At 51.9% G+C, this 27,015-nt stretch overlaps 1 protein-coding gene and 1 long non-coding RNA gene across 3 annotated transcripts; one reads left to right on the forward strand and one right to left on the reverse strand.

The window, feature by feature from the left end:
* Window positions 1-355: 355 nt before the first annotated feature.
* TFAP2E (transcription factor AP-2 epsilon) lies at window positions 356-24,312 on the reverse strand. 2 transcript variants are annotated; one of them, XM_054496231.2, is made up of 7 exons: window positions 21,995-24,312; window positions 21,192-21,674; window positions 20,591-20,642; window positions 7,157-7,379; window positions 5,700-5,818; window positions 4,967-5,108; window positions 356-1,393 (listed from the first exon to the last, which is right to left on the reverse strand). In XM_054496231.2, the coding sequence occupies exons 1-7, from the start codon at window positions 22,019-22,021 to the stop codon at window positions 1,111-1,113; spliced, it is 1,329 nt and encodes a 442-aa protein (XP_054352206.1). In that variant the 5' UTR covers window positions 22,022-24,312; the 3' UTR covers window positions 356-1,110. The 2 variants fall into 2 exon arrangements, with proteins under 2 accessions (XP_054352206.1, XP_054352214.1); XM_054496239.2 differs by having other exon boundaries at window positions 1,275-1,389.
* LOC129041091 (uncharacterized) lies at window positions 17,810-25,893 on the forward strand. Its single transcript, XR_008503794.1, has 3 exons — window positions 17,810-18,350; window positions 20,893-21,241; window positions 25,755-25,893. It is a non-coding gene; the product is annotated as an uncharacterized LOC129041091 (long non-coding RNA).
* Window positions 25,894-27,015: the final 1,122 nt, after the last annotated feature.

Raw genomic sequence — 27,015 nt, forward strand, 5'->3', positions numbered from 1 at the left:
TAATGGCCACACTGACATGCCAGATAGACCAACATCTGTACCTCCTCTCACACAGAGGGGCCCCCAGTTCCCTCCCATGCTCTTAGGGGCCCCTTCCAATCCTACCCTCTGCCCAATTCCCAGGCCCTGCCTCTCCCCAGTGACATTGCCCTCTTAGGAAGCAAATCCAGGCCTGGGCTGAAGAAGGACAGGGAGGGCTTCATATCCAATGAAAGGTTTTATTAAGCGAATGAGAGATGGGGAGATGGGGGAGGTACATCAACTGCAGGGGCAAGATAACCACAAATACAAGATCCCAGCGACAACCTGGTGTTGACACACCTTTCTTCCCTCCCAACCCACCCACAGCCCTTTGTGAGCAAAAACACCCTCTCCCTGCTGGTCCAGCTGGACATATCAGTGTACGGCCAGAAAACAGTGAAATGAATCCCCAGCTCATTGGGATAAATAAGTTGCACTGGACATTTTAAAATTTCAAATTTAATTACAACATACATAAATAAATAGGACAGACAGCAACAGGACTGTGATGAGCAGCAGCCTGGATTCAAGTTCTGCAATTTGTGCTTTATCTTCTTTGTTCCTTGAGGACCCCTCCTGCCCACTTCTCTCTGAGAGTAGGAAGGGTACAAAGAGTCCACTAGGGCCTCCTTCCAGCACCCCTTTTCTGGGGGTAGGAGATTCTGGAATGAGGGGCACCAACTCCTCAGTAGCACCTCTGATTTATCAATTTTCCTCCTGCCACCAAACACAATGGCTTTGGCCTCTAGAAGCACCCACGGCCACCCAGGCATGCTAATGGAAAGGGCTCTGCCCCATGAGCCAGATCTTTTCATGTCAATTTTCTGTCCAAACACTTCTCAACCATCAAAGGTCAGAAAATTGCACACATGAGACAAATACCTGGGCCCTTAACTTACCAACACACCACCACAGAGAGGCCACCCTCCCTTACTCCAAGCCAGATCCCCAACTGTGGGATCTCTGGATGAATGTTCTCTTTCTGGCCTGACTCTAATCCCACCTTTCAGTCCTTCCCGGCCCACCGCCAAGAGCTAAGTCCCTATTTCAGGGCCTGGGAGCCCCTTAGGGATGGGGTGGGAGAAGCAGTTATTTCCGATGCTTGGCATCCTTCTCCGAAGCCTTGGTTTCACCATGCCCACTGCCCACACTGCTTAGAAACATCTTGTCCAGCCCCTTGAGTGACTCCAGCAAGTAGTTCTGGAAGGCAGTGAGGGCAGCACAGATGGCAGGCCCACCGAAGCCATGGGTGATGAGGCTAAAGTGTGTCAAGCAGCTCTGTACTCCGGGCTCCAGGATGAGTGCTGGGCGGCTGTTGCCCAGCGGTGAGCGGTCCTGAGCCATCAAGTCTGCAAACTCCTTGCAGATCTGCCTGGTGGGAGAAGGAGGGTCAGAGGTTGGAGGACAAAAGTCTGAGCCCAGGGAAGGACCTACTACATGCTAGGCATTTTACAGACATTAGCTACACAATTGCTGACCCTCCCAACAGTCTGCAAATGATGACCATGCTGTTTTTTACAGAAAAGGAAACTAAGGTTCAGAAAAGTCATTTGACTAGCCCAGTATCACACAGCTAATAAACAGCACATGTTGATCACCCTGTAATCTTTCTTTTTTGGATGTCCGGCCCATATTCAAAGTGCAGCTCAGCTACTTACTACCTTATACAGGAAACTTTCCTGGATTCCCTCTCCCACCCCAAACAGCCAATGCTTCACAGAACTTTGTCTTTGAAGCTATTAGGAAACAATCCAGAATCTGCTGGAAATAATAACTAGCAGTGAATATAATTGAAGGCTGGATGCTGTGCCAACCACACTGTCTGCATCATCTTAATCTTCATAACAAGTCTATACTATTATTATCCCCATCATATGGACAAGAAAACTGGTTTCAGACAGGTTGGATGACCTGTCAAGGTGACCGAGCTGGGATTTGAACCTAGCTCTAGTTTGCAGCCATTCATTATTCATTCCTTTGTGCGTCCTGTGTGTGGCTCAGGCAAGAGAATCACTCATCATTCATCTTTGTGTCACCATGAAAGCCAGCCAGTATCTTACACAGGACCGAGACCCACGAAGTGCTTGATGAATGAGCTGATAAGTGAACGAGGCGAGCCCCGCCCTGGCTAGGTTTCTCTAGCCACAGTATGAGCAGCCTCAGAGGTCTCTCCATTTGGCAGTCCCAGGAGTCTGTGCTTCCTCTTCTGCCTTGGGCACTTGAGGAAAGCCTCAAAGGCAGGAGGGTGGAGTTGTCAGTTTGAAGGACTGCGTTAGGTGGGAGGACTGGATGTTCTAAGCCGGAAACAGACAAACCCAAGGATGTGAGGACAGGGTTGGCAAAAGTGGGTGGAGTTTGTGTGGGCCAGACTGTGGGGCCCTCAAAAGAGTCCGAACTTTAGCCTACCAATTGGTAGTTCTCAGATTTATCTCTCTCTTTTCTTTTTTTTTCCAAGACAAGGTCTTGCTCTGTCACCCAGGCTGGAGTGCAGTGGCGCGATCCCAGCTCACTGCAGTCTCAACCTCAGCCTCCCGAGTAGCTGGGACTACAGGTGCGCACCATCACTCCTGGCTAATTTTTTTTAGTACAGATGGGGTTTCGCCAAGTTGCCCAGGCTGGCCTTGAACTCCCAGGCTCAAGCAATCTGATCACCTCAGCTTCCCAAAGTGCTGGGATTACAGGCATAAGCCACTGCACCCAGCCTCTCTCTCTTTCTCTCTTTCTCTATCCCCCTCCTCTATCTGTCTTTTCTTGCAGTGGGACTGCTATGGTATGAATGCTTATGTTCCCAAAAATTCGTATGTTGAAATCCTACCCCCCTAGGTGATAGTATTAGGAGGTGAGGCCTTTGGGAGGTGATTAGGTCACGGAGGTGGAGCCGTCATGAATGGGATTAATGCCCTTGTTATAAAAGAAGCCAGAGAGAAACCCCTTCTCCCTTCTACAGTGTGAGGACACACAGCAAGGTGCTGTCTATGAGCCAGAAAGCAGGCCCTCACCCGACACGGAATCTGCCTTGACCTTGAACTTCCCAGCCTCCAGCACTATGAGAAATAAATTTCTCTTATTGGCCGGGCACGGTGGCTCACACCTGTAATCCAAGCACTTAGGGAGCCCGAGGCAGGTGGATCACCTGAGGTCGGGAGTTCGAGACCAGCCTGGCCAACATGGTGAAACGCCATCTCTACTAAAAATAGAAAAATTAACCAGATGTGGTGGCAGGCACCTATAATCCCAGCTACTCAGGAGGCTGAGGCAGAAGAATTACTTGAACCCAGGAGCTGGAGGTTGCAGTGCACCGAGATTGCACCACTGCACTCCAGCCTAGGCAACAGAACAAGATTCTGTCTCAATAAATAAATAAATAACAGTTTCTGTTGTTCATAAGCTACCTAGTTTATGGTATTTTGTTATAGCAGCCCAAATGGACTAAGATAAGAACTCTTTTGGAAAAACTAAATCTTTCGCCTTTTTTTTTTTTTTTTTTGAGATGGGGTCTCACTATGTCACGCAGGCTAGAGTACAGCGATGCAATCATGGCTTACTGCAGCCTTGACCTCCCAGGCTCAGGTTATCCTCCCACCTCAGCCTCCCAAGTAGCTGGGACTACAGGAGTGCACCACCACACCTAATTGTTGTATTTTTACTAGAGACCGGGTTTCACCGTGTTGCCCAGGCTAGTCTCCAATTCCTGGGCTCAAGCGATCCACCAGCCTCAGCCTCTCAAAGTGCTGGGATTACAGATGTGAGCCACCTTGCCTGGCCTGAAAAACTAAATCTTGGGGCCGGGCGCGGTGGTTCATGCCTGTAATTCCAGAACTTTGGGAGGCCAAGGCGGGTGGATCACCTGAGGCCAGGAGTTCGAGACCAGCCTGGCCAACATGGTGAAACCCCGTCTCTACTTAAAATACCAAAAATTAGCTGGGCCTGGTGGCAGGTGTCTGTGATCCCAGCTACTCGGGAGGCTGAGGCAGGAGAATTGCTTGAACCCGGGAGGTGGAGGTTGCAGTGAGCTGAGATCGCGCCACTGCACTCCAGTCTAGGAAACAAGAGCGAAACTCCATCTCAAAAAACAAAAACAAAACTAAATCTTAATAGAATACTAGTTTGTTAAACAGGCCCTGAGGTGCCCTCGCAGACCTAGTTTGAGAATCAGTGCAGCGGGAACCACTGAAGATTCTTATGCAGTGGGGCGGGTGCATGTGCAGGGAGGTTGGGAACAGGGAGACTCTGGGGTGAAGGTCCAGGAGTGAGATGAAGACCTGAGTAGAGGTGGCAGCATGTGAACGGTGGTGAGGGAGGCACAATGGGACTTGCAGAGCAGTCAGGTGTGACTTGGTGGCCTGATGGACGTCACTGGAGCAGAGGGTTGATGGGCAAGGCTAGAAGAGGGAGCCTCAGACCTGCGATGGGGACGAGGGCTGGTAGTGTCCTGGGAGTGTATGTGAGTGTAGGACCCATGCGTGAGCCTGTGTGAGCCAGTATGTGACATCACCGTTCCTGATGCAGGAGCCCAGATATGTTCACATGTAGTGCCCATGTGTGCTCCAGGAGCTTGTGAGGAGTGTTCATGTATGTCTGAGTGATACACATGATGCCCAAATATATCCATATGTGGCACCCAAGTGTGCCCAGGTGGCATGCACACATGTGCCCAGGAGAGCCTAAGCAGGGAGCCTAGGTGTGCCCATGTGTGGTGCCACATGGGCCGCACGTACGTGTGTGTGCCCACTGCTCGTGTACACAGTGGTGTGCACGTACGTGTGTGTGCCCACTGCTCGTGTACACAGTGGTGCACAAATACGCACGTGTGCCCACTGCTCATGTACACAGTGGTGCGCATGTACATCTGTGTACTCACTGCACAAAGTGTCCGTTGTGCCCATACATGATGTCTGTCTGTGCATGACACCCACGTGTGCCTGTGCAAGGTGCCCTCACTCACTTGGCAGCCAGCAGCATGCTCTTGCGGCTGTGCAGCTCCCCCGGGTCAGCGTGCTGTCGGCACAGGTACTCAGCGGCTGCCTTGGCTGGGAACTCCGTCTCACAGACGTAACCGAAGTCTCGGGCTAGGTGCACGGCCTCTCCTGGGGGGAGGGGAGCTGTCACTACTGCCAGGTGTACCTCTGTGCCTGGAACACAGCTTTGAACCTCTGACCCCCTGGCCAGGGGGATCCTGCCCCATCCTGCCTGTGTAGATGCCCCCTCTGACTTTCCTTCCCAGCCCAGCTCCAGCCCCCATTCCATTGCCCTCCCTTGGGGCCATTAGGGTTGGGCTCTGAGCTCAGAGATGGGAGCTGGGCCCACCATGTATTCCAGAGGCACCAACCTCCAGGGGAGGGGGCTGTCACCCCCGTCATCCCTTTACCACATCCAAACACTGGCCACTCCCCGCCAACACACACACCCACACAGCCACACCCACACCCGCATACACATACACATACGCACACTGCAAGTAGGTCTCCATTGCACATGCACGCACACATGTACAAAGACTACACACAGAAATCACAAACACACCTTATACATGACAGAGAGTATGCACACAGATACTGCAACGCTTACACGGATACACACACACCACTAAACACACCCTCCTGCATTAGAGACAGTCACACCAGACAACTCACTTGCCCTCACATCCACTCCCATGCTCACCTTCAGGCCTCACTCACCTTCCACTAGCGAAGTCAGCAGCGTCACATTGGCGGCCTTGCGACGGCCAGCTGGCAGGTTGAGCCCAATCTTCTCTAACCGTTCCCGCAAACACCGGCCCCCATTTTTGGACTTGGCCCTTGACATGCACAGAGACAGACAGACATACAACTATGAAGACAAGAGAAACGCATGGAAGCTAAGTGGCTGCCAAAGGGCCTTGTTGCCTCCACCAGCCCCTGTTGAGGTTTGGGATTGGTCCTGGAGATGCTCTGAGGTCTCTTTCAGCAAGGGCACAACTAATCTCCATGGTTTTGCAGCCAAGACAGAGGTGGGGGGCCGGCACCCAGCTCCAGGAGCCCCTCAGTTCACTCTAATCCCCTCAACAGCAGGGGCAGCCAGGGTGGGGCATCCTGGGGTCCTTAGCACACCAGATGGCCACACACACCTACCTGGGGATACACAGACCTATATGTAGAGACACACAGTGACATACAGAAAGAGAGACACATGGGGAGACACAGGTACACATACAGCCACCTGGTGACTCACACACACACACACGTGAAAGAATAGACACGTAGAACCAATAGAGACAGACATATGCAGAGACATAGACTCAGACACCCAGGGACACAGAGGCACAGGATCACACCAAGTCAGGGTCCCAGGAACACATGTACAGACACTCATGGACTCACAGAGATCCTCCAAGATGCTAGGAGTAAGGAGATAACCCCTATGACTGCACAAATGCCACTCCCACACAGTGGCACAGATATGTAAACATCCATGTGACTATCTCCAGATGCACAGGCAATCACACACACACACACACACACAGCAGGACACACCCTAGGCCACACATCCCACTAGAAGAAACACAGGATACTCACACTCATGGAAACACATGCTCCTGGCCATCCACTACTATAGACAGATGCACACGCACACACATGTCCACACCATCCTCAGACTCATCCAAGCTCACGGCCCTGAAGCAGAAATACCCTTCCCAGCCACAAAGACATGCACAGAGAGAGAAAGACACAGGTCTAGGAAGACGAACCATGGACTACCATGCTCCACACCCCAAAACACACAGGGCCCATGCTGCCGCGCAGAATGGGTCTTGGGTCCTGGGGTTCATTTCCTGGAAGAGAGGGTGAGGATGGCCCTCTCTCTTCCCCAGACCCAGTCTCATCCTGACCAGTGTGGATGAGTTCTCCATCCCTTCTCTGTGCCCAGACTTCTTTCTCTGCCCACCTCCCTACCCCAGACCCACAGACATGTGGCAGCCACCAGGGACCTGGGCCGGCCCCCACAACATGCACAATCCAGAGTCCCCGGGGCATCCCCTCCCAGGGAGACTGAGGCAGGGGGCCTAGGTGAGACTGGCCTCCTCTCTCATGCCTTGAGAAGGCCCGAAGAGGCCAGGGATCCAACCAGGCGGGGAATTGTGGGCTGGCCTTCCTACCTGCGGAGGACACCCCCCAGGAGGGAGGCGTTGAGGCACTCCGGAGGCGAGAGTCGCCGCTGCACCTCCCCCACCGTCACCTTGTACTTGGATGTTGAGCTGAGCAGTGAAAGCCGGCCGGGCACGGAGCAGAAGACCTCACCAGGATTGGTGATGCCGCCCACCAGGCTGTCTTTGGCCAAGGAGAGGGCTGAGAGGCTGCTGGCTTTGGAGGGGATGGGCACTGTGGAGAAGAGGGAAACACTGAGCCAGTGGCTGCCGCACACGGCCCCACTCAGGGAAGGGTCTGGTATCCTTGCTTTATGAAGGGAGAAACTGAGTCACAGTGGTATCCTTGCTTTATGAAGGGAGAAACTGAGTCACAGTGAGGTGAAAGTGACTCGCCCAAGTTCCCTCAACTGATGGATGTGAACTCAGAGACTGAACTCTGAGTTGTCTGGCTCTTGAATCTGTGTCCCCCTCACTGAACCAGGCAGGTCCTATCTCAAACTCAAACAGCTCCAGCGGAATCTTGGTGTTTTAGCGGATGCCATCAGAGAGGGACTTGGATGTAAGGATATGAGTGTGAGCTGGAGGCAGGACCCCTGGGCCCTGCAGCAGGGCCAGGCCACGGCTGGGCAATCACAGGGGGTCCCCAAATCCCCTCTTCCCACTTGTGATTCCCACATTTTTCCTCTCCACCCTCCCACCCCACCTCACCCCTGCATCAGTGAGGGGCCTGGAGACTGTGGGCTCCACATCCCGGAGACAGGGAGGTTATTGCCCTGTTAATGCCTTCAAGCTCTGGCCCTCTCTTCCTGCCAAGTCACTCTGCGAATGCTAAAGGAGACCAGGAGACAGGCCCTATACACCCTCCCCAAACACTCCCTAATTATCTACTAAATGTCTGAAGACCAGAGAGGGAATCTGAGAAGTTAATTTTCTTTCTTTCTTTCTTTCTTTCTTTTTTTTTCTTTTTGAGATGGAGTCTCGCTCTGTCACCAGGCTGGAGTGCAGTGGTGCCATCTCGGCTCACCGCAACCTCTGCCTCCTGGGTTCAAGCGATTCTTCTGCCTCAGCCTCCTGAGTAGCTGGGACTATAGGTGCCCACCACCACGCCTGGCTAATTTCTGTATTTTTAGTAGAGATCGGGTTTCACCATATTGGCCAGGCTGGTCTCGAACTCCTGACCTCATGATCCACCCGCCTCGGCCTCCCAAAGTGCTGGGATCACAGGCATGAGCCACCATGCCTGGTCAGAAGTTAATTTTCTAAAATTCACTTAGACATTCTTGGCTATAAGAGAAAGAAAGTTCTTCCTGCAGTCTAACCTCCATCGTCCTGCTTAGCCTCAGGGGAAGGGAGAATATCGAAGCACTTGCTTCTTTAGCGGAACCCTTTGGCCTTTTCTTCCTTTAAGGAGGTGAGACCCTTGGTAGACAAGGACTCGTGTGTACATCAGGAGTGAGGCTGGAGTGTGGAGTCTGGGACTAACAGCTACTGAGCACTCACTGCTATGTGCTCCCGTAGATAAACCCACTCAGTCCTTGGAACAACCCACAAGGGGCTGCACTTATCACTATTCCCATTTCACAGATGAGGAGACTGATGTCCAGAGAGGTGAAGTAATATGCCTCAGATCACACAGCGGGTAGACGGAGAACCAGTAGGAAACCCAAGACTGTGGTCTCAAAGGCGGTGCTCTTAGCCTTCCAGCCACTTGGCAATACTGGCTGAGCACTTGTATGCCAAGAATGGTGCCAGGCCTGAGGAATACAAAAGTAGGAAAGGCTAGCCTGATCCCTAGCCTGGCAGAACGTCTAGTCTCTCCCTCTCTGGATAAACCTCCCCACCTCCACCCAGCAGCCCAGCCAGAAACGTCTGTGATACCCTCTGCAACCCTCTCCCCCAACACATCCCATCCATCACCACATCCTATCCATCACCACATCCCATCCATCACCACATCCCATCCATCACTAGATCCTACAGCTTTCTTTTTTGGTTTCTCCCACCCCTGCCCATTCTACGACTTTCATTTCTTTATGTGCCTTGGATGTGGCCACTCCTCTGCATGCACACAGACACAGGTTCACCTCCCATGTGAATTTCTCCACAGACCTTGCTCTGGTCTCCTGCCCCAGTCCAGAGGGATCTTTCCATCTGGACGCATCATTCTGCAGCCAAAAACTAAGCCTAAAACTCATCAGAGCCCGGTCAGTTCCCTGAGAATCAAATCCCAGCTGCAGAGCTAGACAAAATGATGTCACCTGTCAATGAGTGCCAACTATAATTTCACCTGTCAATGAGTGCCAGGTGCTGAAAGTTCAAAGAGGTTAAAGTGGGACAGCAAGTAAGGGGCAGAAATGAACCTTCAACTCTGAGCACTGACTCCAAAGCTCACAGCTTTAACCATCAAGTTACAATGGCCTCCTTCACCCTCCCTTGTGTTCTGGCTCTGCCTGCCCCTCTTGCTGGGTCCCCATTTGTCCATTGGGCTCTAGACCCAAGCTGACCAAGAGAAATATAATGTGAGCCACATGTATACATTTACATTTCCTAGTGGCCACCATTTTTTTTTGAGACAGGGTCTTGCTCTGTTGCCCAGGCTGGAGTACAGTGGTACAATCATAGCTCACTGCAACCACCACCTCCCAGGCTCAAGCGATCCTCCCACCTCAGCCTCCCAAGTTGCTGCAACTACAGGTGCATGCCACCATGCCTGGGTAATTTTTGTATATTTCATAGAGATGGGGTTTCACCATGTTGCCCAGGCTGGTCTTGAACTCCTGGACTCAAGCTATCCACCCGCCTGCCTTGGCCTCCCAAAGTGCTGGAATTAAAGGGTGAGCCACCAGGCCTGGCCCACATTTGAAACAGTAAAAAGAAACATGTGAGGTTAATTTTAATCAATATAATAGTAAATAATATATTACTATTTAGTATATTTTATTTAGCCCGATATATAAAAAATAGAATCATTTCAACATGTAATCAATATTTTAAAAATTATTAGTGAGATATTTTACATTGTTTGAAATTAGCCTTCAAAATCCAATGGACATTTTATGCTTAAGCGCATCTCAATTCAGACTAGTCACATTTTGGGTGCTCAAGAGCCACTCGTGGCTATAGTGGCCACTTGGTGGACAGCACAGCTCCAGGCTTCAAGGGAGGAGGGTAACATAGTAAGTGGGCTGTGGGGGAGGTTGGCAGGTTAGAGGGGCACCTTATGCAAAGTCCCACCAAGCAGGACACAAAGCTCCTGGTTTGTTTGTGTTTTTGTTTTGTTTTGCTAGTTTTTGAAACTAGGATTGTGGATTTTTATGTGAAATCTCTGGATTTTTAAGCATTGGCAATGATTCAAAGATTTAAAAACCCAGCACAGGCCAAATGGAACAAGTGTGAAGTGCCTCCTGGGATGTGGTGACTGCCAGGGTGTGAACTCTTTGAGCCCCACAGTGCTCCTTTGGTTCTCAGGGGTTCTTCTCCACTCTACTGAGTTTAGGCACCAACCCCTGTGCAGAGCTTCCCTCCCCTGCCCCCCAGCTCCCTCTCACCCCCATCCTTGGCCTTACCGCACTGAACCTTCCTGGTCTGTTTCCACGGGTGTCTTCCCTACCAAGTATGAGTGTGTCGAGGGCAGGGTCTTGGCACAGGTGGCCATGAGTGAATATGAAATAAGCTAATGATGCAAGGGCCCTGGGAACCCGAACTGAACTATACTGTGTGTATAAAAAAATTATACCTCGAGCTTGACTTTAAACAAATAAAACTACAAATTAGGCCAGGCACGGTGGCTCACACCTGTAATCCCAGCACTTTGGGAGGCTGAGGTGGGAGGATTGAGCCCAGGAGTTCAAGACCAGCCCGGGCAATACAATAAGACCTTGTCTCTACAAAAAATACAAAAATTAGCCAGGCGTGATTGCACATGCCTGCAGTCCCAGCTACTCTGGAGGCTGAGGTAGGAGGATTGCTTGAGCCCAAGAGGCAGAGGTTGCAGTGAGCTGACCACGCCAGCCTGGGTGGCACAGTGAGATCCTGTCTCAAGAACAAAAACAAAACCAAAAACCTACAAATTGATAAATTAAAAATAAAAAGAAGGGCAAAGTAACTGTCTTCCCTCCCATCACCCCTCACCAGAAGTAGGGGTCAGAGAAACAGGATGAGCAGCCTTCTCCATCCAACTGCTATTAAAACCTAGGGCCCAGGCTGGCTGAGCATGGTAACTCACACCTGTAATCCCAACACTTTGGGAAACTGAGGCAGGAGGATCACTTGAGCCCAGAAGTTCAAGACCAGCCTGGGCAACATAGTGAGACCTCATCTCTACAAAAAAAAAAATATATTTTTAAGTTAGCCAGGCATGGTGGCATGTGCCCACAGTCCCAGCTGCTCGGAAGGCTGAGGCCACAGAAAGACTGAGCCCTGTTTGAGGCTGCAGTGAGCTGTGATTGCACCACTGCACTCCAGCCTGGAAGACACAGCGAAACTCCATCTCAAAAAAAAATAAAAAAGGATGACTGTATACAAAAACTGTATGCCCTTGTGATAAATACAGCAATGAGGATGAGCTGGAGTATGGAGGAATGTGATAGCCTAGATATGGATATTTGCAAGTGCTTTCTCCTGTTGATGCCAGATTTATGCAAACATAGGTGCTGCTAGATATAAGGGCAGACATGACATTGCTCATGTGTTTGTATATATGAGTGACAGACCTTGCTGCTTCCCCCACCTGTCCCTTTTTTTCTCAGAGCTTCTTCCCTTGAAAATGGCAAGAGGGATGGAATCCATGGTTAGGGAAGCAGGTGGGTCATGGAAGGGCAGTGATGGAGGTCGGAATTAAACTAGCACACAGGGCAAAGGAGAGACACTAAAGTTTGTCTCCCACACACACAGGACAGGATTCCCTGTGGTGACTCCTGAAGCTGAAGTGATCTAATGGTGTCCTGCTGGTCACATATGCAGAAGCCATTCACACACACACACACACACACACACACACACACACACACACACTCCTGCAGACACAAGAGCTCCCAGTTATTCAACCTGTCAGACAAGGCACTCTGTCCGCAGGTGGTAGATATGGTCTGACTTCTGAACCTAGGCAAGTGTGCAACAGACTCTCCAAGAAGCCTTGTTAAAATTGCAAGTTTTTTCTAGAAGAAAACATAGAAGGCCAGGTGTCCTGGCTTACACCTGTAATCCTACACTTTGGAAGGCAAGGCGGGTGGATCATTTGAGGTCAGGAGTTTGAGACCAGCCTGGCCAACATGGCAAAACCCCATCTCTAGTAAAAATACAAACAACAACAACAACAACAGAAAACTTAGGAGAAAAATCTTCGTGACCTCAGGTTGAGTAAAGAGTTCCTAGATACAACACCAAAAGCAAGGCCCATAAAAGAAAATGATAGGCCAGGTGTGGTGGCTGACTCCTGGAATCCCAGCACTTTGGGAGGCTGAAGCGGGCAGATCACCTGAGGTCAGGAGTTTGAGAGCAACTTGGCCAACATGGTGAAACCCTGTCTCTACTAAAAATACAAAAATTAGTCCAGCATGGTGGCGCTCACCTGTAATCCCAGCTACTTGGGAGGCTGAGGCAGGAGAATCGCTTGAACCCGGGAGGCGGAAGTTGCAGTGAGCTGAGACACCGCCACTGCACTCCAGCCTGGGCAACAGAGCGAGACTGGTCTCAAAAAAAAAAAAAAAAGAAAGAAAGAAAGAAAGGAAATGATGATAAATTGGACTTCATCAAAGTCTAAAACTTTTGCCCCTCAAAAGATATTATTAAGAAAATAGCATGGTGTGGTGGCATGAGAATATAGTCCCAGTTACTCGAGAGGCTCAGGCAGGGGGATCACTTGAGTTCAGGAGTTCGAGGGTGCAGTGTGCTATGATCTTGCCTGTAAATTGCCACCAAACTCCAGCTTGAACAACATAGTGAGACCTATCTCTAAAAAATTTTTTAATTAAAAAAAAAAAGAGAGCAGTTGCTCACACCTGTAACCCTAGCACTTAGGGAGGCCAAGACAGGAGGATCACTGGAAGCCAGGAGTTCGAGACCAGCCTGGGCAACATAGCGGGACCCTGTTTCTATGGAAAAAAAAAAGATAATTTTTAAAAATGCAAAAAAAAATTACAATTTTAAAAATAGAAAAGAAAAAGATAAACCACAAACTGGAAGAAAATATTTTCAAATCATATATCTGATAAAGGACTGTATTCAGAATATATTATATAAAGAACTCTTATAACTCAACAATAAGATAGCAACCTAAATAGAAAATGGTCCAACTATGTAAATAGACATTTCACTAAAAATGAGAGATGAGTGGTTAATAAGTACATGAAAAAGTTCTTAACATTATTAGTCATTAGGGAAATGCAAATTAAAACTATACTGAGATACCACTTGATGGTTATAATAAAAAAGACAGGGGCCAGGCACGGTGGCTCATGCCTGTAACCCCAGCAATTTGGGAGGCTGAGGTGGATGGATCATGAGGTAAGGAGTTTGAGACCAGCCAGCCTGGCCAACATGGTGAAACACCGTCTCAACCGAAAATACAAAAATTTGAGATTGTGCCACTGCACTCCAGCCTGGGTGACAGAGTGACATTCCATCTCAAAACAATAAATAAATAAGAAAGGCCAGGTGAGGTGGCTCATGCCTGTAAGCCCAGCATTTTGGGAGGCCAAGGTGGGTGGATCACCTGAGGTCGGGAGTTCAGGACCAGCCTGACCAACATGGAGAAACCCCATCTCTACTAAAAACACAAAATTAGCCGGGCGTGGTATCACGCACCTGTAATCCCAGCTACTCAGGAGGCTGAGGCAGGAGAATCACTTGAACCCAGGGGGCAGAGGTTGCGGTGAGCCGAGATCGTGTCATTGCACTCCAGCCTGGGCAACAGGAGTGAAACTCCATCTCAAAAAAAAAAAAAAAAAAAAAAAGACAATTCTAAGTGTAGGATGTGGAAAAGTGGAACCCTCACACATTGCTGGTGAGAATGCAAAATAATACAGCCACTTTAGAAAACAGCTTGACAGTTTCTTAAAAATTAAACCTAAACCGACCATATAATCCAGCAATTCCACTCCTAGGAATTTACTCAAAAGCGCTAAAAATATATGTCTATAGTAAGGCATGTATGTGAATGTTCATAGCAACATTATTTAAGACAGCTAAAAAGTGGAAACAACCCAAGTGCCCGTCAACTGACCAATGGATAAACAAAATATGTTACACCCGTACAATGGCATACTACGAAGCAATAAAAAGAAACAAACTGCTGATAATAGTTTGTTTCTTTTTATTGCTGTTTCTTTTACTTAGCATAATGTTTGGGGCGAGCCTCAAAAATATTATGCTAAGCAAAAGAAGCTTGATGCAAAAGTCTGCATATTTATATATTTTATTTATAGAACATGTCCAGAATATGCAAATTTATGGACAGAAAGCAGATCAGTGGTGGCCTAAGGCTTGGGGTGAGAATGGGGAGTAGCTACAAATGGGAACTTCTGGGGATGACAGAAATGCCTCAAAATGGATTGTGGTAATGGTTACACAACTCTACATTTACTAAAAATCATCAAATTATATTCTTACAATGTGTAAATTTTAGGTATGTAAATTTTACCTCAAAAAATCAGTTAAAAAATGCAAGTTCCAGGGCCATACTTCCAAGGGTTCTCATGCAGTCAGTGTGGGGTGGTGCCCAAGAAATTTGCATTTTTTCCTTTTTTTGAAGCAGAGTCTCGCTCTGTCTCCCAGGCTGGGGTGCAGTGGCGCTATCTCACCTCACTGCAAGCTCTGCCTCCTGAGTTCATGCCATTCTCCTGCCTCAGCCTCCTGAGTAGCTGGGACTACAGGCGCCCGCCACCACGCCCGGCTAATTTTTTTTTTTTTTTTTTTTTTGTATTTTTAGTAGAGACGAGGTTTCACCGTGTTAGCCAGGATGGTCTCAATCTCCTGACCTCGTGATCCGCCCACCTCAGCCTCCCAAAGTGCTGGGATTACAGGCCGTGAGCCACCGTGCCCGGCCAAAATTTGCATTTTTAACAAGCACCCCCTGGGGGTCCTGATGCATGTGGTTCCTTAGACTACACTTAGGGTACCACTGGTCCAAAGCTTGAAGGGGTTGGAGCAAGAGGAAGGTAGACGGGAGGGGTAGTGACCTGCTCCCCAGCCCACACTGGGGCACAGCATGTGCAAATGCCCTCCCTAGAGTCTCCTCATCTTCCCTGCTGGGACCAGCTGATTAAGTTTCCTTCTCATCAACTGCCAGAGGGTTTCTTTCTTTCTTTTTTTCTAAGATGGAGTTTCGCTCTTGTTGCCCAGGCTGGAGTGCAATGGCACGATCTTGGCTCACTGCAACCTCCGCCTTCCGGGTTCAAACGATTTTCCTGTCTCAGCCTCCAGAGTAGCTGGGACTGCAGGCATGCACCACTATGCCTGGCTAATTTTTTTGTGTTTTTAGTAGAGACGGGATTTCACCATGTTGGTCAGGCTGGTCTCAAACTCCTGACTTCAGGTGATCCACATGCCTCGGCCTCCCAAAGTGCTGGGATTACAGGCCTAAGCCACTGCGCCTGGCCCAGGGTTTCTTTTACATATAATTTCTATCCTTCACTCCCCTGCTCCAAGATTTTCCATAGCTCCCACCGTTTTCAGGTAAAGTCCAAACTCTATCTGCACATCTTTTAAGTTGCTTTCTGGGGCAGAGAGTAGCCTGGGAGGCAAGTGAGAAAGGGTTGTGGAAGTGCAAGTTCAGTAAATTTTTGATATTTTGTTTATCGTGGATTTTTGCACTAGTTTCATTTAAAAAGGACAAGCGTGGTGGCTCACACCTGTAATCCCAGCACTTTGGGAGCCTGAAGCAGGCAGGTCACTTGAGGTCAGGAGTTCGAGACCAGCCTGGCCAACATGGTGAAACCCCGCCCCTACTAAAAATACAAAAATTAGCTGGGTGTGGTGACAGGTACCTGTAATCCCAGCTACTTGGGAGGCTGAGGTGCGAGAATCTGGGAGGCAGAGGTTGCAGTGAGCTGAGATCGTGGTGCTGCACCCCAACCTGGGCGAGAGAGTAAAACTGTGTCTCAAAAAAAAAAAAAGAAAGAAAAGATTATTATTATTATTTTTTTTGAGACGGAGTTTCGCTCTTGTTGTCCAGGCTGGAGTGCAATGGTGTGATCTCGGTTCACTGCAACCTCCGCCCCGCGGGTTCAAGTGATTCTCCTGCCTCAGCCTCCGGAGTAGCTGGGATTACAGGTGCCCGCCACCCCACCCAGCTAATTTTTGTATTTTTAGTAGAGATGGGGTTTCACCATATTGGCCAGGCTGGTCTCGAACTCCAGACCTCAGGTGATCCACCTGCCTCGGCCTCCCAAAGTGCTGGGATTGCAGGGTGTGAGCCACTGCCGCCCGGCCTCTATTTTTTTTTTTTTTTTTGAGATAGTCTCCCTCTGTTGCCCAGGCTGGAGTACAGTGGTATGATCTCGGCTCACTGCAACCTCTGCCTCCTGGGTCAAGCAATTCTCCTGCCTCAGCCTCTCGAGTAGCTGGGATTACAGGCTAGCGCCACCACACTGGGCTAATTTTTGTATTTTTAGTAGAGATGGGGTTTCACCATGTTGGCCAGGCTGGTCTCGAACTCTTGACCTCAAGTGATCCGGCCTCCCAAAGTGCTGGGATTACAGACGTGAGCCACTGCGCCCGGCCTATTTATCTTGATTACTGAGTTTTTTGGCACCCTCTCAAATTCTGTCCCAGAAGTCAGTATCTCACTCATCTCATCCATGTCCTGGCTGCTTAGAGATTCTCTGGGAAGTGGAGACCCTCCCCAGCTCCCTCCTCCTTCTCCAGGGCCAAAGACAGAAAGGAAGAGGGCGACTGTTTACATCAGCTCTTGTCCTAGAGATCCTCTGAGATTGGACAGCTGAGCCCGTGGAGAGGGATTCCCCACCCCCAAGTAGGCAACCACCCACTCTCCTCCAGAGGGAACGAGGGATCCATCTCAGTTCTCATCCTTGACCACTCCCCTCCAGCTCTGATTGTATAACCTGAAACCCACACACGGTTTGTAACATTTTTCCCCCCCCGAGACGGAGTCTCGCTCTGTTGCCAGGCTGGAGTACAGTGGCGCGATCTTGGCTCACTGCAATCTCCGCCTCCCGGGTTCAAGCGATTCCCCTGGCTCAGCCTCCTGAGTAGCTGGGACTACAGGCGCGCACCACCATGCCCGGCTAATTTGTTTGTAACCTTTTTAACCTGTCTGGCTTTTCCACAGGGAGAGGATTTGCACATGCTGTGTCCTGTGTGATGAAAGTAGCCCTTTTTACACACCCCCTCTTTCAATGCACTCAGACTTCAAAACCCATCACTCATTCATTCAACAAACACCCACTAAGCACCTCTTGAGCCCGGTTCAACTATCTCTCCTCTAGGCACTCACCCAACCTCGGGCACTCTCCGCGCCTCCTCTGAGCTCCTCCCCCGTCCCATACAGCCCCTGCTCACTGCTGGAAAATATTCCTGTTAAGCTCCGTCCCCACCAGTCCTGCCTGCTTTCTGTGTGTCTGGGATAGGTTGCAAAACTGGAGGTGACAAATGTGGGCAGGAAATGGAGGGCTCCCTTATACTCCTAGGGTCGGCCTCAGCCCTGCCATCTCCTGCCCAATACCGCGGGTGCAACTGGCGGGGGACCCGGAAGTGTGTGGTAAGGCGCCGGGGCTTCGCCTGGCCGCCCCTCCCGGACGCTTGCCTGCAGTCAGCGAAGCTTTTCCAAGCCAGGTCTGGGCCCTGCGAGCTCCAGGTGCCTCTGCCCCGCGGCGCTGGCGAAGTCGAAGCCGGAGAACGCCCACCGCAGCGATGAGAAGGCCGCTTCTGGGGTGGGGCTGAGGCTGCAGCTGCCTCCCATTCGCACCAAGGACCCCAGCCTTCAGCGACGCAGCCGCCGCTCCCGCCCAGGCTGGGAGGCACTGTAGGGATCCCACGCTTCAGGTGGCCAAAGAGCGACTTTCTCTGATTCCAGGGCCCTGGCGGGACAGGCTCCAGTACCGCACTCGGCGGAGGCCGAAGGTCTGTGGGGCAGGACAGGAGTTCCGCGTGTCGTCGGAAGGGCCGAGGACGAAGGAGGGCGTTAATTCACTCCCCACTGGGTTGGCGGCGACGCCGAGTCCCGCAGTGACCGCGGAGGGCCAAGGTGAAAACTGCTGGGGGCGCCGAGGGCGGGTGTGGGGAGGGGCGGCTCCAGGGAGCAAGGAGCCCACCTGCCTCGCCGCCGCAGCTGCCCTGGGTGGCCCGCCCACGCTTTCCTCTGGGTCACGACCTCCGGATCCAACTGTGCCCGGCTTCTGCCCCTTCCCCTTTGCTGCTGCTGCGCTGGCTGTAACTTGACGTCTAGGCTGGGGCGTCCAGGGCGCAGTCTCCACTCAGGTCGCCGGCGCTCCACTCGCTCCACTGGGTCACAGACCCGCTCAGGCTGGGGTCCCGCTGGCGCTGGGGTCCCGCTGGCGCTGGGGTCCCGCGGTTGTGCACGTGAGTCCGCGTGGCCCCGTCCCGCGCGGTTGTGCACGTGAGTCCGCGCGGCCGCGTCCAGCCCCGCTCCAGGGAGCCAGCGCGCCGCACCTGGGATGTTAGGACTCTCGTTGTGTTCTTTGGACTGCTTTGGGGGATTTCGGCGCACCCCTAGGATCTAGGAGTCTTGGAAGTTGTTTGAGAGAAACCATCTCTGGGAGGGCCTGGCATCCAGTCTCCTGTCTCGGCTTTGGACCGGGGTTCCGGGTTAAGGTGCTCAGAGCAACAGCTGATCCTTCTACCCTTGCGCAGGGCAGAGATCCCCAAACTCCTTTCTAAAATGCAGGGTCTTAGTCTTTCTCAGGTAGTCAGTGAACCTAGACTCCCAGTCTCTTGAGCCCAAGCATGAGTAGGGAACTGGGACCACCACCATGCTCATATTTCTGGTGGCCAGGAAGTCCAGGCAGGCTTTTGCCCACTGCAGGCGGATCTCTTTCTTCAGGGGTCAAGAAAGGCTCTGTACAGTAAGCCAACCAAACCCCACCAGCAGCACTGCGCTGCAACCAGGTTCCTAGTGTCTTTCCCACACCCCCAGTTCCAAGCGACACAGGACACAGCCCCAATTCCACCTGTCCCCCACCCACTTCCTGCCCTGTTGCCTCATCTTCCCTGCTACACACTCCAGGCCATCCACCCAACCCCCAGCTCCTGGTAACTCAGCCCCAGCTCCTGGAAGTCCAGTTCCAGCCTTGCTAGCACCACTTGCACCTTGGCCTCCCCCGAGAACAAGTGGAGGGCAAATAGAGCCCAGGCTTGAATTCACTCGTTTGAAAAACAACTCAAGCCAAACCCTGTGGGAGCAGTGCCTGCCTGGGGCACCTCAGGCTCATGTGCACCTCTGAATTCTTTCGGGCACCTGCCCCAAATGTAAAGAGGCAGCTGCCCAATGCCTGGGCCCCTCTGAGTCTCTGCTCCTCTCTGGCTGTCTCTCTGTTTCTGTCGTCTCTCACCTTCCCCTGTCATGGCCAGTACTTGGTCCTCAGGCCAGAAAAGGTGGGTCCCGTGTCCCTGGATTTTACTAATGCCAGGAGTCACACAAATACTCCTGTATATATATTTCCGTGCATGCTTGGAAATCCTCAGATACCAAAGAACAAAGTGCAGGACACAACAGAGATACTGTACACATTGAGACCCCCAAATGCAGAGAAATGCACACCAACATACAGAGACACACCTCACAAACACATTCACAGAAACAGACACACTCACACTCCAAGAAATACTAAGACACCCATGAAGGGAACATTTCAGACACGCACAGGACCCTGAACTCACATAGACACAGACAGCCAGGAGCAGGTGGGCCCTGACTCAGGTGCACACAGCCTAACACACAGTATTCACACACAAGCTCCCCTAAGTCTAAATGCCGCAAGAGACTCCGTCAGAAAGAAAATTCCCCCAGAGGCCTCCAAGGCCCTGCCTGGAAGGAAGGGGAAGAAAGTGCCCGCCAGGCACCGAAATGCTAAGGCACTGTAAAGTGAAAATCATTTCCCCAACTCCGTGGGAACAGCATTTCCATTCCCACCTCTTATGGAAACAGCGAAGTGGTTTAACTCGTTCTGCAAATCAACTCCAGATCCACAAGAGTGCCCTCCCCCTCGGCGGGGAGAGGCCAGGCTCCCAGTGCTGCAGCCCAGTGAACGCTGATCCGCTGAGGCCCACCCCAGGCCGCAGGGTGCTGGGCAAACTTACCAAGCCCGCACCTCTGCCTAACATCTGGCTGGGCCAGGAAGAGTGCCTGGTGGACACCCAGCCTGGCGACACACAGGAGGCACGGCCGGTGAAGAAAATGGATCTGTGCACCAAGGGCCTGCACCATCTCGCCCGGCTCTGCCCTGACAGATGCACACCATTCCTTACCTTTCTTGATCACGGACTGGTCTAGGAGGCTCATTCCCGGCTCGTCCATTGCCTGCAAATAGCAGAGGGTGGCGGTGAGGGCGCATAAAGCCCTAGCCGCTCACGGCTTCCGAAGCCCCTGCCACCCACGGTCTCTGTCTGCTCCGCCCAACGCGCACCACCTTCGCTTGGGGCGGCGACGGTCAGGCCCAGGAATCGCTATGTCCAGGCACCGAGCTGGAGCCCTGGGCATCTCACCGTACAGTACAAAAAGGGAATTTTGAACCTTAGACTGGTAACTACTATGCTTCTCTTCGCCCCAGGTGCAGGATGCCCCATGGATGCCACACGTGGCTCAATGGCCCAGCGGGGAGAAAAGAAGTGAGTCGGTCCCTGCCGAGGGTTGCTGCCACCCAGGGACTGCTGGCGGACTTAGTGCCAGACAGCCTTGATGGCCAGGCAACGTCTAACCCAGGAGGTGGGGCACATCCTCGGAGTCACCAGTGAGATGTGGCGAGCTGGGAGAAAAGTCGGGTTCCTGCATTTGTCACCTTCTGCCTCCAGCCATGGTAGTAAACCACCGCGGCCAGTCCCGACCCATCCCGGATCCCTCGGGTCTCACCTGCAGGTCCTCCAGACCGGGGGCCACCGCCAGCCCCGGAAGGCCGAGCGGTGCGTCTGCCAGGCCGTGCGCGCCGTCGGCCAGGCCGTGCAGGAGCCGGGGCACGGCGGTGGCGTAGTCACGGCGCGGGTCAAGGCCCAGGGCGCGGGCGGGCGGTGCCAGCAGGCCGGGAGGCTCCTCGTGGGCGCGGGCGGCTGCGCGGGGCGCGGCCCAGGCGGCCTGAGGAGGCTGCGGCTGCGCCAGGGGCGCCAGGCCGCCATACGGGTCCCCTGCCAGGTGGGGAAAGGCTGCGGCGGCGTCGGGCGCCTGACCGTAGGGCAGCGGTGGCTGCGGGTAGGGCGGCGGGAAGTAGGGCGGCTGGAATTCGGCGGCAGCTGCGGCGGCCGGCGTGTGGCAGAGCGGGGGCGCCGGCCCATAGGCCGCCTGGGGCAGAGACGACAGGCGGGCCCCGCCGACAGCTGCTCCCAGCCCGTCGGGGCGCTCCTGGGGAAGGAGAGGGGTGCCTTAGGTGACCCACTGGCAGCTGAAAGGACCCCAGCCTGAAAGGATCCTCCTCAGCTCGGGAGGGTTCAGCTGCAGTCCCTCCGGTTTCTTGGGGCCCGAGGTTTATTTCCGAGCCACCCGCGGGCGCAGGAGCCTCAGGCTCGGGACAGCGGTCACTTGCGCATCGCGTTCTCAGCTGGCGAAGTCCCTGCGGCCCCCTCCCTCCGAGATTTCGTTAGCGCGGGACAGGAGGGTTGGAAAGTCCAGCACTCAGGCGCCCCGATCCCCCGGCCGAAAATGTCCCGGGCCCGACTACTCACCATGGCGGAGTAGGTGTGCACCAGCATGGGGCGGTGAGTGCCGGGCGCGAGGCGTGGCGGCGGCGGAACCCTAGCCCGACGGCGAGCGCTGCGGGCAGAGGCGCCGGGAGCCGGCACAGCCCGCGGGGGTCACGGTGCGGTAGCTGGGTGCGACCCAGCCGGGATCCTAGTGGGCGTGGGGTCCTCAGCGGTGGCCGTTCCCGGGCGGGTCCATGGAGGCAGGACGGACGGGCACTGATCGCACTTGGAAAAGTCGGTCAACGGGTGCCCAGCGCCCGCCCTTCCTCCTCTGAGCGTAGCCTGCTCCATGCACTCTAGTTATAGTGGCGGGGGCGCGCCGGGCCACCGGGGGCGCGCATTAAAGAGACAAGCTATGGCAGTTCTCTCCCTTTTCCCCAGCGGCCGCCCCAGGGGAGGCAGTGGCTTTGGCGGGATCGGGTAGGGTGGGTAGGGGGCGTGAATTCAGCCCACATTGATCAGAGCCGCCTTCTGGGCTTGCAGCTCGCAGTTGCAGTGAAACAGAAATATTCGAGGCTGGGACGCAAGGGCCCTACATTTGCCCGGCTCTATCACATCCTTGCCTTTAAGCAAAGCACTATTCTTCGCTGGCCTCAGCTTCCTCGGTAAAATAGGTATCAATCCCTTCTCTAAGCACCTCAAGAGACTTTGGATGAGGTGGGTAATCGGGAACGTGGAAGAAGTTTGTGAACTGAAGACTCAAGCCTATCTGCTCATGTGCACACAAGTGTCAGTGCGTGTGTGTAGGGGGTCTACCAACACAGTCTCTCCTGAATGGTTCTGGATCAAAATCCCTCGAAGGTGCCCACTTCGCTCAGGCTTCCTAGGCTGAAAACTTCCAAGCCAAGCCAGGCTCTGAGGGAGTTGGAGACAAAAGCTGGCCAAACAGAGAGAGGGAGACTTGCCTGGGATGGGTTTGGGTATGAGCTCCACCTGACAAGGGGCCAAGATATTTCTGAAGCCACAGGGGCCTGGGCTGATTGAGTGTGGGCATGAGATACACAGAGACTGTCGAGTGACTGTGTGTAACTGACTAGCATGGATGCCGTGTGATTGTTACACTAACATGCGCAGGCTACATGTTCCTGTGTTACCATGGCAGGCACTCCCTGGCTGTCCAGGAAGTTCTAGTCTCTATAGTCACTCTCTCTTTCTCCCCAAACCCAACCCTCCCCTCCTGAGAAGCAGAGACAGGGATTAAAGATGGACAAATGAGAGGAATGCTAAGGAGAATGGGAATTAAGAAAGCAGAAGAAAGATGTTTTTAAAAGCAAGATGTGCAGACCACGGCAAAGTAGAAATAATCACAGCAGACTTATTACAGAATGTGCCAGCCTCTGTGCAAAGTGCTTCACGAATATTGGGTTATTTAACCCTCACAGCAGCTCTATGAAAGAGATACCCATATCATCCCCATTTTCAGGGGAGGGGTGAGGCATGGAGAGGTTAAATGGCTTGTTCAAGGTCAAGCAGCTAAGTGGCAGAGCTGGGGTAATCTGCCCCGGCCCCTCTCTGCTCAGAATCACTATCTCTACTGCCTCAGACTCAGAGGCTTGGATTTAGTCCTGACTCTGACTGACTGTGTGATCCTAGCTACATCCCGTTTCCTCTGTGATCTCAGTTTCTGCAACTTCGACAACACCAATAAAAAAGTAGGGGAAGGCAGACAAGACTAGTTGTTTTTTAGGTCCCTTTTTAGTGAAGTAGTAAATGAGAAGATTAAGGTAAAATTATTGATATAGAAGAGGAGGTGATAGTGACACCATTAACTCATGGAATATATGGTTCCAAGTGGGTATCCCAGAAGGCACATGGCAGGTGCAGAGCTCAGGGCTGGATGATCTCAGCCTGGGGCGTGGTGGGGAAAGAAGGAGGCTAGAAGCCAAAGATTCATCATTAAGAACTTTCTGAAGTCTGGAACCGCCAGCGAGGGTGGCGGATGAAGCAGAATTGGGAAGCTCTGCAACTTTCCTGCTCGGGATGGGTCAGAGATCAAGAGTGTGTTTGTGTGTGTATCTATATATGAGGGAGTCTGTGGCAATGCCCTGTTCCTCCCTCCCTCAACCCCAGCCACAGGGCATCAGAAGTCAAGCTCCAGGACAGGTGTCAGTGCGTGAATAGAAATTGGTGAACTCCTTTGGGAGAAGTCTAGGAGCCACAAAGGAGATGATGCCTGTGCCCAGCTGCGGGGATGCCCCTGCTCTCTCCAGCAGCTTGGGAAGGCCAGAGTGACGGGATGTGCTGCCTATCTGTGGCTTCCTTGGGTTTTCTCAATCTACTTCCTACATCTTTGATAGCCCCTTTTTGCCTCATTGTCCTACTCCGACCATTTCTGTTTTTTTTTTGTTTGTTTCTCTTTTCACCTACGTGCTTAATGTCAGTAATTCTTTTTCAGAGCAGAGAAGCTTCTCCTTTTTCTTCCTGCACTCTTCATGAGTGAGCTCATCCCCTCTCAAGTCTTTTTTTTTTTTTTTTTTTTTGATAACAGAGTCTTACTCTGTTGCTTGGGCTGGAGTGCAGTGGCACAACCTCGGCTCACTGCAACCTCCACCTCCCGGGTTCAAACGATTCTCATGCCTCAGTTTCCTGAGTAACTGAGATTACAGGGGCCCACCACCACCCCCAGCTAACTTTTGTATTTTTAGTAGAGACAGGGTTTCATCATGTCAGCCAGGCTGATCTCGAACTCCTGACCTCAAGTGATCACTCGCCTCAGCCTCCCGAAGTGCTGGGATTACAGGCATGAGCCACCACGCCCGGCCCAAGTCTTTAATGACTACCTGTCTACTGTTATCTCCCAACTGTGTTATCTCTGGCCTGAATCACTAGTGAGAGATCCAGACCCATAGACACAGCTGCCAGCTGCGTATTTTCTCCAGGCCTGAATCACTAGTGAGAGATCCAGACCCATATACACAGCTGCCAGCTGCGTATTTTCTCCAGACATCTCATTGCAGCTGTCTGAAATTTTCCAAGTCCAACACTGAACTCAACATCTCCTCCATCCCCACCACCAACCCCAACCTGCTTCTCCTCCTTTGCTCTGTAGTTTCATAAATGACACCACCCTCTTTCAAGTTCAAAACTTGCTAGTCATCCCAGAAGAGCCTAGGACCTTTCCTTAACTCCCACAAGCTGATCCTTATGGAGTGTTGCCATTTCTAACCCTTAAACATCCACCCACAGAAGGTATGTGGTGGAGAATTGAGGCAAGTATCCCAGAGGGCACATGGCACCCTGTCTTAGCACCTTAAACTACCTTACTCTTACTCATAGACCAGTGGCTCTCAAAGTGTGGTCCCTTGAGCCCAGGAGTTTGAGACCAGCCTGGGCAACACAGCCAAAGAGTGGTTCCTGGACCAGCATCACCAACAATATCTGGGAGCTTGCTAGAAGTCCCAGTTCTTGGATCCCACTCATGACCTTCTGAGTCAGTAACTCTGGGGGTGGAGCCCAGCAACCTGTGTTATTAATAAGTCCTCAAGATGACTCAGAGGCACGTTAAAGTTTAAGAACCACTATCTAGGCCATTGCAACAACTCTCTAACTGGTCTCCTGACTTCATTCATATCTCTTCTGATCCATTTCCAACTTCCACAAGAGTGACTGGACCATGTTACCTCCCTACTGAAAACTTTCCTAGGGCTCCCCATGACCCATCTTTGGGGGAAAAAAAAGTTCAAACGTTCTAATGAGCATTCCAGACTCTGCAGTTGTGACTAACTTTCTTTTCCTCTTTCAGGAACTGCTTCACAAGATTAAAGGAGAAACAGAAAATGTATCTAGCGCTGTGCTTGGTGCATGGCAGGTAATCAATGAATGCTTATTAAATACTGTAAATGATAAACAAATCAATGGATGATGTTATGCATCCATTGGCCTATTAAGGGATCCTTTAGGAAGGCTCTACGTGAACATGATCCTGGGTATCTACACATAGAACCCAGGTATAATCTGAAGAGATCATCTGATAAATGAGTGATTTTGATTATGGCTACTGGGGAGAGGGATGTTCTCCATGGTCTGCTGCTGCTTTGAGGCTCCCTAAAACATCAGAGTCCCACGATTTCAGACTCGGGACTACTTCTTTCAGTGCCAAGGGACTCCTCACTCTCTGAGGCATGGAGGTGGAGATTTCTGGCTGTCTGCTCCCTGGGACACATGCACACATGTGGAGGCCTGGGGTGCAGTGGGGTACACATGCAGACAGCCTTGGGAACATGGGGCACACAACTTGCACAGAGACATTCATGGGAAACACAAGTACACATGGGAACATGGGACATATATTGACATATAGGGTTGCACACTCAAACATACGTGGACTCCCATTTGGCACACTTGGCATACTGCTCTTCTCCAAGGCTCCTTCTCTTTTCAAAAAGTGAGCTTGCATTTGGATTTTATGTCAAGAAAAAACTCTGATCTGCCTCATTTATTGTTGACACAGCCATCCTCATCCTTTGATCACCTCCTGCTCCAGGCCAGGCTGAGCGTTTGCAGGGTGGGGAAATCTGGCACAAGGAGATGCCAAGGCGCCATCTCGTGGTTAGATCTCACAACTGCAGCTCAGATCTCCCTTTTTCCCCACTCCGCTGAAATACCAAGAGCAAGCCAGAACTCTCTGACCATACCTCATTTAAGCACAGAACTCTGTCTGCCTTGTATTAGGAAGCTTTGCAGGGTTTGACTTCTCCACTGTGGGAGGGAGAGCACCCTGACAGCAGGGACCATGGGTGGCTGTCACTTTCTTTGGGAACTTTCTCTTCTCTTTTCACTTCCCCAGATGATCTCAGTCCCTCCCATGACTTCAGGGACCATCTATACTGACAGCTCCCAAATCTGTCACTCGCCCAGACTCTCCCTGAGCTCCAGACCATAGAAAGCAACTACCCCTTGGATATTCCATGAGCAGCACAAATTCGCCATTTACCAAGTTGAGTTGTGTTATCGTATGCACAAATCTGTCTCTGTGCCAGTGTTCCTAGTGACAGTGAATGCCC

Source organism: Pongo pygmaeus, chromosome 1, assembly GCF_028885625.2.
Source record: "Pongo pygmaeus isolate AG05252 chromosome 1, NHGRI_mPonPyg2-v2.0_pri, whole genome shotgun sequence".
In the NCBI taxonomy this organism is placed as follows: domain Eukaryota; kingdom Metazoa; phylum Chordata; class Mammalia; order Primates; family Hominidae; genus Pongo; species Pongo pygmaeus.

What these genes read in the sequence shown, in the direction of transcription:
- TFAP2E (XM_054496231.2), bottom strand. Translation starts at nt 22,021, where the DNA reads ATGCTGGTGCACACCTACTCCGCCATG. An exon ending in CCGGTCTGGAGGACCTGCAG is followed by an intron (nt 20,643 to 21,191) that starts GTGAGACCCGAG and finishes TGCTATTTGCAG; the next exon opens with GCAATGGACGAGCCGGGAAT. An exon ending in CCAGTCCGTGATCAAGAAAG is followed by an intron (nt 7,380 to 20,590) that starts GTAAGGAATGGT and finishes TCTTCTCCACAG; the next exon opens with TGCCCATCCCCTCCAAAGCC.